Source organism: Cetorhinus maximus, chromosome 4, assembly GCF_964194155.1.
Source record: "Cetorhinus maximus chromosome 4, sCetMax3.hap1.1, whole genome shotgun sequence".
Classification (NCBI taxonomy): Eukaryota; Metazoa; Chordata; class Chondrichthyes; order Lamniformes; family Cetorhinidae; genus Cetorhinus; species Cetorhinus maximus.
Window position 1 is genome coordinate 171,192,696 of NC_135882.1, and position 16,325 is coordinate 171,209,020.

At 44.3% G+C, this 16,325-nt stretch overlaps 1 protein-coding gene across 5 annotated transcripts in view; it reads right to left on the bottom strand.

The window, feature by feature from the left end:
* Positions 1 to 16,325, bottom strand: part of LOC144680035 (desmoglein-2-like) — a 78,318-nt gene that overhangs the window by 36,566 nt on the left and 25,427 nt on the right. For all 5 annotated transcript variants that reach the window (XM_078541137.1, XM_078541136.1, XM_078541135.1 and 2 more), the window contains exons 5-6: positions 6,779 to 6,940; positions 649 to 793 (exon numbers count right to left, since the gene is read on the bottom strand). In XM_078541137.1, coding sequence (XP_078397263.1) covers positions 649 to 793; positions 6,779 to 6,940 — 307 coding nt within the window. The remainder of the gene's footprint in view (positions 1 to 648; positions 794 to 6,778; positions 6,941 to 16,325) is intronic.

Below are 16,325 nucleotides of genomic sequence, written 5' to 3' on the forward strand. Positions count from 1 at the left end.
GAAGCGGGATTGGGATGATATGGGAGAAAAGCCGCCAATGTGGCCGGCGGGGTCAAACGTTCTTTTCCTTGCCCACTACCGCACTTAGAGCAAATTTGGGATGATTCAGCCTAGAGGTAGTATTTTGAGTCAATAACCTTTCATTAAAAACCCATTAGGGCATTTATAATTACTTTAAAACGTTTGGTGAACCTAATTGTTCCTAAAAATGTTTGAAAAGGGCTTTTAAGTGTTTGTATCACTTACAAAGGGATTAATTATAATTTTTAGGTAATAAGAAATATTGGTCCATGAGACCTGGCAACCCTTGACCTGGAAGCAATACCTACAGGAAGGAAGTTAAAGTACAGAAGCCATGTGGCCAGACACAAAGAAGACAACAGGAGGGCTGGAGGTGGAAGGTGATCAATAGGCGGAATCAGATAACTGGAATTCTGAGCGGTCGGAAAGCAAGTTTAGGAATGTTGCCGCTGTTTCTTTCACTTGACTGACTGAATGCCCAGAAACAGCCACACCATGTGAAGGTACATGCAATTATGGTGGGTCAATGCTGCCACAATGGATGGGATCTGAGAGGGGAGTGGACTACTCCTGCTCCTTGTTTGTATGTATGTTTGTATGTAAAAAGGGAAGTATCAAAAAACTTACCAAGTGGACTCAGCTCTTCAACACTCGAGGTAAAGATTGATTTTGTGAAAACTGGACGATTATCATTTATATCTAGAACACGAACTATGAGCTCTATTGGATTTTCCATTTTTAATCCATGCTGGTCATAGGCTTGACCTATAAGCTGAAAACATTGAAATAAATTCACTAAGGCAAATCATTGTAGAAACTTATAAGAAATCATAGGCATATTATTTCATATCAGCATGTTGACAAATATCAGGAAAGTTGGTTGTAATCTCCTGCAATGGTTTCCCTTCCCCTTCTACACAGTCACCTCAAGCCTGCCCCAAGATTTTTACCTTTCTGTCTTCTCTCTTCTCTTACTCTTTGGTGACATGATTCATGAGCGTGCTGATGACACTAAGATCTACCCCTCTACCATCAGCCTCCTTGGCTGCCCCACATCAAGCCAGGGGCAACCGATGAACTTTCTGAAGCTTGACAAGATGAAAGCCACCCTGTACATCTCCTGCTATCATTGCCCCCTATCCCAATTCTGACCCCTTTCTGAGTTTTGTTTCTTTATTCTTTCTTGGGATGTGGGCATCGCTGGCAAGGCCAGCAATTTGTTGCCCATCCCTAATTGCCCTTGAAGTGAGTGGCTTGTGAGGCCACTTCAGGGGACGGTTAAGGGTCATCCACGCTGCTGTGGGTCTGGAGTCACATGTAGGCCAGACCAGGTAAAGACAGCAGATTTCCTTCACATTAGTGAACCAGATGGGTTTTTACAATAATTGATGATAGTTTCGTCGTCAACATTGAGACTAATTTTTATTTGCTTTCAGATTTGATTAGTTAATTGAATTTAAATTTCATTAGCTGCTGTGGTGGGATGAGAACCTATGCCCCCAGAGCATTGACTTGGACCTCTCCTTTATTAGTCCAGTGACATTACCACTACGCAGCCATCTTCCCCACCACTCAGGTGGAGTGCAGCCAGTTTGACTCAAACTTTGCACCTTGACCATCACCAAGGCGGCCTATTTCCATCCCTGCAACATCATCTACCTCCAACCCTTCATTCACAGTGGGTGGCACTCCAGCCTCCTGAGTCAGAAGGTTGTGGGTTCAAATCCTACTTCAGAGACTTGAGTAAAAGTTGACAATCCAGTGCAGTGCTGAGGGGGTGCTGCTTTTCAGAGGAGATGTTAAAGCGAGGCCCCGTCTCCCCTCTCAGGTGATTGCAAAAGGTTCCATCACTGTTTCGAATAATAGCAGGGGAGTTATCTCTGGCGACCTGGACAACATCTATCCCTCAATCAACATCACAAAAACAGATCATCCGATCATCTGAGGCAGACAGTGGCATAGTGGTAATGTCCCTGGGCTAATCATCCAGATACAGGCTCTGGGGACATGGGTTCAAATGCCACCACTGTAGCTGTTGTTTCAAAACCCATCGGGTTCACGAACGTCCTTTAGGGAGGGAAATCTGTCATCCTTACCTGGTCTGGCCTACATGTGACTCCAGTCCCACATCTTAACTACCCTCTGAAATGACCTAGGAAGCTACTCAGTTCAAGGGTAATTAGGGATGGGCAACAAATGCTGGCCTTTCCGGTGACACCCACATCCCATGAAAGAATTTTTTAAAAATCACATTACTGTTTGTAGGAGCTGGTTGTGTGTAAATTGGCTGCCACATTTCCTACAGAGACTATGCTTCAGAAGTACTTCATTGCCTGTAAAACACTTTGGGATGCCCCAAGGTTGTGAAAGGCACTATATAAATGCAAGTCCTTCTTTCTTTTGCTCCTGGTGCCACTGAATGACTCAGTGTCAGACTTGACTATTTCAGATCCCTGCTTGACATTGTAGGTAGCACTCTCATCTGAGTCACGAGATCAAGGGTTTAAGGCTCACTACAGGGTTTATGCATGGAATTATAAGTTAACACTCCAGTGTAGTACAAAGGGGGTACCCTCTTAGCCCCCTTAGTGCTGCATTGGGGGAAGTGTCAACATTCAGATGTGTCATTAAACTGAAACCCCAACCGACATTTCAGGTGGGTCTAAGATACTCTTTTGAAGATGGAGGTCTCCCTGAACCAGCACAAGCAAAGCAATTGTTATTCACCTCACTTCACCATTTGCTGTTTGAGAACTGGTCACACCCACCAAAAGATTTTTTATTGGTTACAAAATATTCTGGGTTATCCCAAGGCCACACTAAGGCACAATATTATAGGTTAACAAATTTCTTTCCATCTTCTTCCTGGGCTTGCAACTTTCCTTGGGTTAGAAACCATATAACATACTTAAAACTCCAGTAGCTGCATTGCTCCCATAGTGGCCCATCCTCTCAGTGCCCTCATTCTCGTCAACTCCTGTTGGCTTTTCATTCACCATCGTACCGCCATACAGTCTTAACCTCTTGCAGCAACCTGTGGTAATGTACACTCATTGCTTTCCCACCACCCCCACTCCCCATTTCACTTTTTGTTCTATCACAGCTCCCCACTCCATCATGGTATCATGGAATGGTACAGCAGAGAAGGAGGCCATTCAGCCCGTTGGGCCTGATCCAGCTCTTGTGAAGAGCAATGCAGCTAGTCCCACTTGCCTGCTCTTTTCCCATAATCTTGCAATATTTTCTCCTTTAAAGTATTCATCCAATTCCCTTTTGAAGTCTACCATATAGTCAAAAGATCATAAGAAATATGAGCAGGAGTAGGCCATGCGGCCCCTCAAACCTGCTCCGGCAGTCAATGAGGTCGTGGCTGATCAGATTAACTTGACATTCCTGTTTGCCCCCCATAACCCACGACTCCCTCGAAGATCAAAAATCTGTCTAACTCAGCATTGAAGATGTTCATTGACCCAACCTCCAGTGCTCGCTGTGGAAGAGAATTCCAAACACTAACATCCTCAGTGAAAGAAGTTTTCTTCATCTCTGTCTTAAATGGGAGACCCCTTATTTTGAAACTGTGCCTCCTAATTCTAGATTTGCCCCATGAGGGGAAACAACCTTTCAGCATCCCCCTGGCAAGCCCCCTCAGAACCTTGCATGTTTCAATAAGATCACCTCTCATTCTTCTAATCTCCAATGAGTGTAGGCCCGACCTACTCAACCTTTCCTCATAAGACAACCCCTTCATCCCAGGAATCAACCTCGTGAACCTTCTGTGAACTGCTTCCAATGCGAGGATATCCCTCCTTAAGTTAGAAGACTAAAACTGTACACAGTACTCTAGGTGTGGTCTCACCAACACCCTGTACAGTTGTAGCAAGACTTCCCTACTTTTATACTCCCTTTTACATTAAAGGCCAACATTCCATTTGTCTTCCTAATTACTTGCTGTATCTAAATGCTAACTTTGGCGATTCATGAACAAGGACACCCAGGTCTCTTTGCACTGCAGCATTGTGCTGTCTCTCTCCATTTAAATAATATTCTGCTTTTCTGTTCTTGCTGCCAAAGTGGACAATCTCACATTTTCCAACACTATATTCTATATGATCATGGCTGATCCTCTATCTCAACACCATCTCCTGCGCTCTCCCCATACCCTTTGGCGCCTTTGGAGACCAGAAATCTATCTATTTCCTTCTTAAATATATCCAGTGACTTGGCCTCCACAACCCTCAATGGCAGAGAATTGCCACAGGTTCACCACCCTCTGAGTGAAGGAGTTTCTCCTCATCTCAGTCCTAAATGGCCTCCCCCATTTCCTGAGACTGTGACCCCTTATTCTAGACCCCCACCCCGCCCAGCCAGAGGAATCATCATCCCTGCATCCAATCTGTCCACCCCATCAGAATTTTATACGTTTCAATGAGATCTCCTCTCATTCTTCGAAATTCCAATGAATACAGGCCTAGTCAGCCCCATCTCTCCTCATACGACAGTCCTGCCATCCCAGGAATCAGCCTGGTGCAACTTTGTACCATCGGCAAAGTTGGTTACAATACAGTTGGTCCCTTCTTCCAAATCATTAGTGCAGGTTGTAATCAGTTGAGGCCCCAGCACTGATCCCTGTGGCAATCCATTCGTTACAGTTTGCCAACCTGAAAATGATCCACTTATCCTGTCTCCCTGTCCCTGTTAGTTAGCCAATCCTCTATCCATGCTAATATATCATAGATATATCGAATGCTGTTTGGAAATCCAAACACGCTACATCTTTCCTCGATCAGGCAGCACATTCTAAATCCCAACCACTAGTTGTGTAAAAATGTTCTCTCTCATTTTGTCCATCTATACAGTCCGGTTATTGGCTCTTCAGCCATCGGAACAGTTTCTTTTTGTCTACCCTACGTAAACCCTTCATGAATTTGAACACCTTTATCAGATATCCTCTTAGCTCGAAGGAGAATAACCCCTGCTTCTCGGGTCTATCCACGTAACTGTAATCCCTCGTTCTTGGAACTATTCTAATAAATCTCGTCAGGATCTTTCTCCAAGCTTTCACACTCTTCCTAAACGTGTTGCTTAGGTGCATAGCCCTTCTCCTTTAAGAGACTCTAAAAAAAAAAAATGACCTCTTTGAATATCCTTTTTGATATTTCGTCAATCCCTCCTCAATAGCTGGTTATTGCCTCTGTTAAGGGCTTTGGGACATCCACTGTATTAGGGCACTACTGCTATGGTTTTAGAATCACTATACAGAGCCAGAAGTCACAAAAGGGCTGAAATTTATGTTACCCGCCGACGGGTTTGCAGGCTGTGAAGTTCCTCAGGTGGATCTTCCCCATTTCCTGAGACTGTGACCCCTTATTTTAGACCCCCACCCCGCCCAGCCAGAGGAAACATCATCCCTGTATCCAATCTGTCCACCCCTGTCAGAATTTTATACGCTTCAATGAGATCCCCTTTCATTCTTCGAAACTCCAGTGAATACAGACCTAGTCAGCCCCATCTCTCCTCATACGACAGTGCTGCCATCCCAGGAATCAGAGGGTTCTCACCCCCCCATGACCTATCCACAATTTTACGGTGGGATGGGCTAGGTCTAAGCTAGTCCCCTGCCCTTGCCTTGGTTGTGACCAATTAATGACCACTTAAGGGCTGTTCCCCATCCACCCTCAATTTGAGGTGTCAGCTGTGGCTCAGTTCATAGCACCCTCGCCTTTGAATCAGAGGGTTGTGGGTTCATGTCCCACTCCCGGAAAACCAAGAACTGTGATTGTACTTGAAAGAATTGCAATCTGTGACTGTTGATAACTCGAAAGAGGATCCACCCTCAATTTTCAGGCTGGCAGGAGGACTTCAGGAGTAAGGAGGGGATGTCCAAAAAAATAACCTTGCTCAGGCCTCGAGCTGGAGGAGAGGGGCGGGGGGCTCCTCCATCACAGCCTCCTTTCGACATCGGGTGACACACCCCCACCCACACAAGGTGTGGCCCCTGCGGGTGCTTCCTGGCCCCTCCACCAGCCCCCTCTGCCCAACCGCACCCGCTCCCCCCCAGGTTTCATCTTCCCCTCCCCGCCCTGAGACCGCCACACTTACCTGGTCCTGGACTCCTCCCAGGACTGAGATTCTGGGGGCCTGCTTGCAGTTCCAGCCCTGCCCACTGCCAGTTACTGGCGCTGCTGGGACCAGAGAGCTGCCAGCCAATCAGATTGGCCGGCAGCTTTCAGAGGCAGGACTTCCTCCCAAGTGAGGGGTGAGAGTTCCAGCCCCAGTCAATTAACTCTCTTTGGAGCATTAAATGGCTGCGGGGCAGCCAATATAGGCGGGGGTGCCTTCACCGCCGGCTCCTCAGATGGTGGGAAGGGAAAACCCACCATCCTAAAAATCCAGGCCAATATCTGTAGATAAATCACCCGTGTTACTCACTGCAGATTGTAGAATGCAATCTGAGGAACAAATATAATCCAATTACTAATAAAACTCAAGATCCTGCAAACAATTCACACACGACAGGATAAGAATATGAGTGTTACCAACCCATAATTGGGAAGCGTTTATGAATTTAAAATTAAATTAATTATTCCATTATGATTAAACAGCCCGAGCAACTAGAACTGCAAAAGCACGTGGAATGACTGATGAGTGACTAAACTTGATTCACAGAACGTGCATCAGAACCTCAAAGGGTCTGGAGAGTGTGGAACCAGGGCCGTGTTTTAATTTCTTCCGAAATTGAGAATTCGTTGCGACTTACTTTGAACACTGGATTTTTTTCGCGATCCACCACTCCTGTAATGTTTAATTCACCAGTCTTTGGATCGATTACAAACAGACCAATAGGTGGCTCATTAGCCCCTTTTCCAGTAATGGTGTAGGTTATCTCAAAACCAGGTTTGTCTTCTGCATCTGATCTAATCTAAGGGGGAAAGGAAACAGCAGAGGATAATTAACTTATAACTTAAACACATCAAAACGTACTCTACATGTCCTGTAATAGGTGCATTGTGGAATCCTACAATTGGAGCGCTGCCTCCAACCACAAATGGAAAAGATCTCACTCTGACTATCAGGGTGATAGTCCAGTGAACCTTTTGACTCCGTGTTTCAACCTCCTGTGCAATATGGAATTCTTTTTGCCATGGCAGTGCAGGATCTGAGTATCGTTGAAAAAAAAAAGAGGCATTCTGTCGAAACTTTTCATCTTGTACTCATCAGGACAAATGCAAGAATACCAAATTTCAAAGGGAGAAACAATTTATACTGCATGGGAAATTCAAAAGCATGTCTCTTTTGTCAGCAGCACTCAAATTCTTTTTCCCATATTTTGCCCAAAATGTTGCATGGGCTTGTATTTTATTGATTGAAATGCAGATATATCATATCTTTTCAGCTTTGTCGTTCAATTTGCACAGCAGAGATGAGAAGGTGTTTCATATATTTCAATATCTTTGACAGGAATATTTTGGTGTGAACGTGAATCTAGAAAACCATCAACGCCTGGGAAGGAGATGCCCGATGGCAACCAAAATGGTGATCCATCATCAAAAATGGTGCCAAGACCTTCCGGTCAACAAGAGCAGCCACTGAGAGAGAACAGAGGGAGAGGGCAGCTGCTCGAGCCAACTATTCATGACCACCTCTATCGGCTGACAACCAATTTCCTCACCGTGGGAAAGCCTGTAGACTAAGATGGGGCTCATAAACCATCTGGGAATCCACAGCCCACACTGATATCTCACTTAAATCCAGCCATCCGCAAGGAAGAGTCATCCTTGACACGAGGGACTGCCGAAGAAGAGCATTCTGAGTATCAAGAAAAATCAGCCAAATTGCATTCACACTGTATTTTTAGCCTAATTCCTGGGATGATAGGGTTATCCTGTGAAGAGCGATTGAGTAGAATGAGCCAACATGGCTGTAGGTGCTCAGTTGTTGAGTATATTCAAGAATGAGATCAATAGACATTTGGCTGTTTTCCTTGGCTGGGGAATCGAGAATTAGAGGTCATCGTCTCAGAATAAGCGTAGGTCCAATCCCTCTCAGCTGATGAATCCCTACTCCTCCATGTTCAACATCACTTGGAGGAAGCCCCGAGGGTGGCAAAGGTGTAGAATGTACTCTGGGTGGGGGGGGCTTCAATGCCCATCACCAAGAGTGGCTCAGTAGGATGACTAATTGACCGAGCTGGCTGAGTCCTAAAGGGCATGGCTGCTAGGCTGGGTCTGCGGCAGGTAGTGAGGGAACAAACAAGAGGGGAAAAACATACTTGACCTCATCCTCACCAACCGGCCTATTGCAGATGCATCTGTCTATGACAGTATCGGTAGCAGTGACCACTGCACAGTACTTGTGGAGACGAAGTCCCGTCTTCACATTGAGGATACTCTCCACCTTGTCTTGTGGCACAACCAGTGCATTAAATGGGTTAGATTATGAACAGATCTAGCAACTCAAGACTGGACAACCATGTGACGCTGTGGGCCATCAGCAGCAGCAGAATTGTACTCGAACACAATCTGTAACCTCATGGCCTGGCATATCCCTCACTCACCATTACCACCAAGCCAGGGGATCAACCCTGGTTCAATGAAGAGTGCAGGAGGGCATGCCAGGAGCAACACCAGGCCTACCTAAAAATGAGGTGACAGCCTGGTGAAGCTATAACACAGGACTACTTGCATGTCAAGCAGCATAAACAGCAAGTGATAGACAGAGCTAAGCGATCCCACAACCAACAGATCAGATCTAAGCTCTGTGGTCCTGCCACATCCAGTCATGCACAGTGGTGGACAATAATACAACTCACTCAAATAGGCAACTCCACAAATATCCCTATCTTCAGTGATGGAGGAGCCCAGCACATCAGTGCAAAGATAAGGCTGAAGCATTTGCAATAATTTTCAGCCAGAAGTGCCGAGTGGATGATCCATCTTGGCCTCCTCCAGATGTCCCCAGCATCGCAGGACAGAAAATTCTGGAAAATCTCAGCTGGTCTGGCAGCATTTGTGGAGAGAGAAACTGAGTGAATGCTTCAAGTCTGTGTCACTTCTTCAGAGTCCTTCAGAGCTCTTACGGACTCGAAACGTTAACTCTGTTTCTCTCGCCACAGATGCTGCCAGACTTGCTGAGATTTTCCAAAATTTTCTGTTTTTACTTCAGATTTCCAGCATCCACAGTATTTTGCTTTTCTCACCAGTCTTCAGCTAATTCGATTCACTCCATGTGACATCAAGAAATGGCTGACGCACTGGGCCCTGACAATATTCCTGCAATAGTACTGAAGACTTGTGCTCCTGTACTTGCTGCATCCCTAGGCATCTTCAGCTGCTTCATCAATGACCTTCCTTCCATCATAAGGTCAGAAGTGGGGATGTTCGCTGATGATTGCACAATGTTCAGCACCATTCGCGACTCCTCAGATACTGAAGCAGTCCATGTCCAAATGGAGCAAGACCTGGACAATATCCAGGCTTGGGCTGACAAGTGGCAAGTAAAATGCACACCACACAAGTGCCAGGCAATGAGAGAATCTAACCATCGCCCCTTGACATTCAATGGCATTGAATCCCCCACTATCAATATCCTGAGCTTACCATTGACCAGAAACTGAACCGGACTAGCCATATAAATACTATGGCTACAAGCGCAGGTCAGCGACTAGGAACCCTGCAGCGAGGGTAACCTTGGTAACCTCTGACTCCCCAAAGCCTGTCCACCATCTACAAGGCACAAGTCAGGAGTGTGATGGAATACTCCCCACTTGCCTGGATGAGTTCTGCTCCAACAACATTCGAGAAGCTTGACACCATCCAGGACAAAGCAGCCCACTTGATTGGCACCACATCCACGAACATTCACCCCCACATCTCTTTATAAGACAATCCCGCCATCCCAGGGATAAATCTGGTGAACCTCTATTGCACTCCCTCAATGGCAAGTATATCCTTCCTTAGATAAGAGGACCAAAACTGTACACACAACCCCAGGTGAGGTCCCTCCAAGGGTCTATATAACTGCAGCAAGAAAGCTTTACTTATGTACTCAAATCCCCTCTCGATGAAGGCCAACATGCCATTTGCCTTCCTAAGTGCTTGCTGCACCTGCTAACCTTTAGTGACTCACGGACACCCAGGTCCTTTTGGACACCCGCACTTCCCAACCTCTCACCATTTAACACATACTCTGCCTTTCTGTTTTTTTTCTACCAAAGTGATAACTTCACCCTTAGTCACATTATATTCCATCTGCCATGTTCTAGCCCATTCACTTGGCCTGTCCAAATCCTCTTGAAGTGTCCTTGCATCCTCCTCACAACTTGCATTCCCACCCAGTTTGCTGTCATTAGCAAATTTAGAAATATTGCATTTGGTTCCCGCATCCAAATCATTTAAATAGATTGTAAGCAGCTGTGGACTTAGTACTGATCCTTGCAGTACCCCACTTGTAATGGCCTGATATCCTGAGAATGATCCGTTTATTCCTACTTTCTGCTTTCTGTCTGTTAACCAATTCTCAATCCATACTTGTATATATTCCCCAATCCCACGCGCTCTAATTTCATTTACTAACCTCCTGTGTGGGACCTTATCAAACGCCTTCTGAAAATCCACATACACCACATCCACTGGTTCTCCTTTATCAATGCTACAAGTAATATTCTCAAAAAACTCCAACAAGCTTCTCAAGCATGATTCCCCTTTCATAAATCCATGTTGACTCTGCCCAATTTTACCATTCTTTTCTAAATGTCCAGTTATCCAGTTAAATGTCCTTTATAATAGATTCTAACATTTTCCCGACTACTGATATCAAACCAACAGGCCTATACTTCTCCATTCTCCCTCTCTTCTTAAATAGTGGGGTACACTTTCCAGTCTGCAGGCTTTCCAGTCTGCAGGAACCTTTCCAGAATCCATAGAATTTTGAAAGATAACCACCAATGCATCTATTATCTCTCCAGCCACCTCTTTTAACACTCTGGGATGTAGCTCATCTGGTCAAGGGGACTTATCAACCTTCAATCCAGTTAACTTTTTAAGTGCTACCTCTTCACTAATACTAACTTCTTTCAGTTCCTCAGTTTCACAAGTTCCTTGGTTGCCTAGTGTTTCTGGGAGATTTTCTGTATCTTCTTCTGTGAAGACAGATACAAAGTAGCTGTTTAGTTTGTCCACCATTTCCCTGTTCTCCACTATAAATTCTCCTGTCCCCACCTGTGATGGACCCACAGTTGTCCTAACTAAACTTTTCTTTTTCACATATCTAAAGAAGCTTTTACATTCTGCCTTTATGTCCCTTGCTAGTTTGCAAATGGATGGTTTTAAAAATATTTTTGGGAAATATTGTGTTACTGTGGAAAAGACTGTGTGTGCATGTCTGATTTAACTAAGCTGGACAGAGATTAATAGGAGGCAAGTTGTCTTCGGAGGTTAAACCATGAAAAGGATAGAGGTGTTAAGTTGAGGTACAAGCAAATAGGTTAGGTCTAACATTTGCATTTTTAGGTAAATTGAGTTTGTTTGAATATCAAAGGAGAGTCAGAGGTTACTAGAAACATTGATTGCATCTTGCAGGAGTTCCATAGGTAAACAAGTAGTGGAGGTATTATATTTTATTGACCAGAAAGCAAATACAAGATAGCGATATGAAAGGTTTTATATTTGGAAGGATTTGAGTTTCAAAGAGGTGTGAGAACAATGGAACCTGAGATAACGGGGGGGAAAAAGGTATTTTAGAGTTATTGTGGAGAGCTTAGGTTAGCTGCAGCTGGAGCTGTTTAAGCTGTTGAGCTGGGAGGAGATGCAGTTTGAAGCAACCATCCAGTCAAGCCAGAGAAGTATTGGGCTGCAATAATCAGTCTTGTTCTAAGGTCTTGATTTTCTATGGCAGAGTGGAAGAGAGTTAGAAGTTAATTGGTATGCCTTTATTAAAGCCACAGCAGTTTGCCTTGGGTAATATTACTGGATTTCATAGTTAAGCATCTATAAGGGAGTGCTGCCTGGAAGGTGTTTCCTTGTGGGTTTGACCAAGTAGAGTTCTTTTGGGGGTGGGGGGAATGTTTTGTCAGACTAACCTTAATTGTGTAACTGGAATTTTGTGTGCTTAAGTTTTCTTTTATTCGTGTTAATAAAACTTTTACTTTTAATTTTTAAAATTCCCAAAAGTGTTACTGGACTTCTTGCTGCTGAGATCAGCACGGTTTCTTTTTGTTTTCAGGATACTGAAAAAAAGGGTATGGCCAAAAGGGGCCAAGTTTCCCTCTGAGATTTGGTTTGCACAGCAATTAACACTGGCTGTGGTCATAACAATTCATATTCTCTTTTCCCTTAATCAGTTTCTTGGTCCTCCTTTACCGGGTTCTAAATTGCTCCTAATCCTCAAGCTTATCATTTTTTCTGGTATCCTTATAAGCCACTTTGTTTGACCTAATGCAATCTTTAACTTCTTTCGTTAACCATGGTTGATTTACCTTCCCCTTTGCATGTTTGTGCCTTAGGGGAATGTATCTCTGTTGTAGACAGTGTAGTATTTCTTTAAATACTAGCCATTGCCCATCTGCCTTCAAATCTTTTAGTGTACTTTCCCAATCCACTGAAAGGGTTAAATGATTTTAGTTAGAAGTGTCTTTTAGTAAAAATGAGAAGAAAGCAGGACTGGAGAGTGGCAGGTGTGCTTCAGGCAGGATAAGGAATGAGACAAACAAGCTAGTAGAATGAAGGACAAGGCCTGGGAGAGGGTGTTGAAATCAAGGAGGCCCAGGCTCCTTCACAATCAGCAAGATATGGTGGTCTTGCATGGGTGAGAGCGATGCTTGATGTTTGTACACACAGGAAACGAGTAACTGAGACCAGAGAAGCATGTGATTGTAAGTTGACATTATATGATTATATAAGATTATAAGTACGTGACCAAAGGTGTATATAAAGAGTGAACACTTGTAACCTTTTAGAGTTTGGTCTTGGATTGCCCGAGGCTCTCTCTTCCTACGCAAGCTTGAATAATAAACAACTGAAACCTGTACCTGAGTCTCCTGGTGGTTTGTCGAATGAACTACAACACCACCATAGCCAACTTGCCCCTCGTACTTTCATAATTTCCTTTCTTCAGATTTAAGACCCTAGTTTCAGAACGAACTATATTGCATTCAAACTTAATGTGAAATTCTATCATGTTATGGTCACTGTTTCCCAAAGGCTCCTTTACAGCAAGGTTATTAAATAGCCCTTTCTCATTACACAGCAATAGATATCACCGTTCCTTCACTGTCACTGGGTCAAAATCCTGGAACGCCCTCCCTGACAGCACTGTGGGTATACCTACTGCACATGGACTGCAGCAGTTCAAGAAGGCAGCTCACCACCACTTTCTCAAGGGCAATTAGAGATGGGCGATAAGTGCTGGCCTAGCCAGCGATGCCCACATCCCATGAATGAGTAATCATTAAAAAATCCAAAAAGCCCGATCCCTCCTCAACGTACTGCTCCAGAAACCCATCTCATACACGCTCCAAGAATTCCTTCTCCAGAGCATTATTGCTGATTTGGCTAATGGCAGTCTATATGTAGACTGAAGTAGCCCATTATTTCTGTATTACCCATGTTACAACAATATCAACTTTAGAGCCAAGATGACAGGTCGAATGCTCAGGATCTAAATGGTAAAGGAGCTCAGGAATCATTCAGGTCACATGGATAAGACAAGCTTATTCGGTCCATCGTATCTGTGCCAGCTCTGAGAAAAAAACTACCTAATTAGTCCCACTCGCCCTGCTTTTGCCCCAAAGCCCTTGAAAAAGTTTCCATTTTGTTGTGACTTGTCAGTCATGCTTGCAATCTTGTTGCAAGGTGACCGAGTTGGTACTTTAGATAGAGTAGTTCTGCACACACGTATTAGGTGCAACACGTTGTTTATTTACATGGTACTCAGCAGTTACACATGTGTGTTTCTACACCAAACTCTATCTACATACTCCTGCTGTTCACTTGCAGACTACTGATTTCCAGCTATTAACTAACTAGAGTTAGCCTGTACTACTCTACTATTGGTTATACAAGATCATGTGATCTTCCTTTTTAACATCCTTCTTAAAGGATACTACACACTAGATAAAACCATAGTTACTACATCCCTCCCCCTTTACTCAGAAACATATTTTTACATTTACAATTACAACCTTTTCAAAATAGTGAATTATTTACACTGATAAGTCATTTATAAAATCAGTCTTTCTGGGGGTTTCCTTATGCGTGTAGAATGTCTCAGCTCTACAACCTCAGACGCTTTGTTAGGATCCTCATTTTCAGGAGTTGTCTGAACATCAGGTTCTTTGGCGGCCACCTGCAGATCTGTTTCCTCAACTCCTGTAGGTATAACAGGCATTTCAGATATGTCTGTACTAGGTTGCGTTCTCTCAACAGGAAACGTTGACTTGGTTGTGATTCCTTGATGATTTGTCTCTCTCTCTTCTTCAAATGATCCACATCTCTCCGTATGACTCAGCCTTCTACCTTCACGTGGTAAGCTAGAAGTCCAGTCACTGCATTTATTTCACCCGGTAAGCACTTTGGTCCTTCTCCAAAGTTCTTCACATATACCGTCTCTCCCAGGGTAAATTTCCTCTCGTGACTATGCCAGCCGTGTCCAGTTTTCTGACATCCTTGACTCCTTTCCACCTCCCCCCCCGCTAAGTTCAGCATCATTAAGTTCAATCTCATCCTGAGACGGCGTTTCATCAACAACTCCGCAGCTGTGACACCTGTTGTTGTATGAAGGGTGGTCCTATAATGAAAACGAAAGCGTGCTAGCTTGGTTGCTAGGGAATCTCCAGTTAACCTTTTTCACACTTGACTTGTATGTTTGAACTGTTCTTTCAGCCAGTCTGTTTGAGGAAGGGTGGGAAGGCGAAGTTTTCACACGAGTGGTACCATTGAGGCTAATAAGCCGTTGAAACTCAGCACTGGTAAATGCCGTGCCATTATCAGATACGACTACTTCTGGTCGCCCGTTGATGGCAAAACTTTGACGTAGCTTCTCAATTGTAGCAGAAGACGTTGGTGACTTCACCTCATGTACGTCCATCCATTTTGAGTGCGCATCTACCATGAGCAGAAACTCTGTTCCCATGAAAGATCCCACATAGTTAATGTGTAATCATATCCATCCTGGTCACTTCCAAGCGTGTAATGGAGCTATTGAAGGTGACTTTTGCAATTGCTGACATTGCACACAATTCTTCACTAAGCTTTTTATTTCTCCATCCATCCCAGGCCACCATATATAACTGCGTGCTATGGTCTTCATATGGGAAACTCCTGGGTGTGCACTGTGTAGTTCAATTAACAATGGCTCCCTTTCCTTTGGGTGAACTATCACACGTGCTCCCCACAATAAGATACCATCCTGGCTGGTTATTTCATGTCTTCTGTTAAAGTACGGCTTCATTTAATCAGATACGGGCTATTGTGACCGACCCTGTAGCACTTGTTCTTGTACTTGAGATAGGACTGGGTCCCTGCTTGTCCAGTCTCTGATCCGTCTAGTACATACCAGCGATGGATCTAAGAAATTTAACAATAACATGAGTTCTTGTGGAACTGGGACACATTCATCATTTTCTTGTAAAGGCAAATGACTAAGTGCATCAGCGTTTGCAATTTGATTTCCAGACTCACAGGCTGTCTTTTTCTATCTGTGAGTATCCCTTTTCTGCTGTGGTGAGCGTCCTTGACACATGTCCTATAGGCCGTTCTGTTACCATCGTCTATCTGATGGGAGAGCACTGCTCCCAATCTGCAGGGGGATGTGTCACATGTCAACACCAATTCATTCCTCTGGTCAAAATGTACTAACAGGTTGGACGAGTACAACAATTGTTTCGCCTTAGTGAAATCTTCTTTCTGGGGCGCCTCCCAAGACCAACGTTGGTTCTTCTTGAGTAGAGAATGCAGGGGGGCCAGCACTGTTGACAAATTGGGTAAGAACTACCCATAATAATTGATCATTCCTAGGAATGATTTGAGCTCAAGAGGAGTTCTTTGGCGCAGGTGCCTCTCTTATGGCTCTGACTTTCTCCTCAACGGGGTGGAGGCCCTGTGAAGCTACTCGGTGACCCAGATAGATAACCCCCCTCGCTTGGAACATGCACTATTTTTTTTTTAAACGTACTCCGCCTTGCAAGAAACGTTTTAAGACTTCTTCTAAGTTGGCCAAATGCTCCTTTTCAGTGAATCCCGTCACCAGAACATCACTTAAATAAACTACAACGTGGGGCAGTCCCTGCAGTAACCTTTCCATTGTTCTCT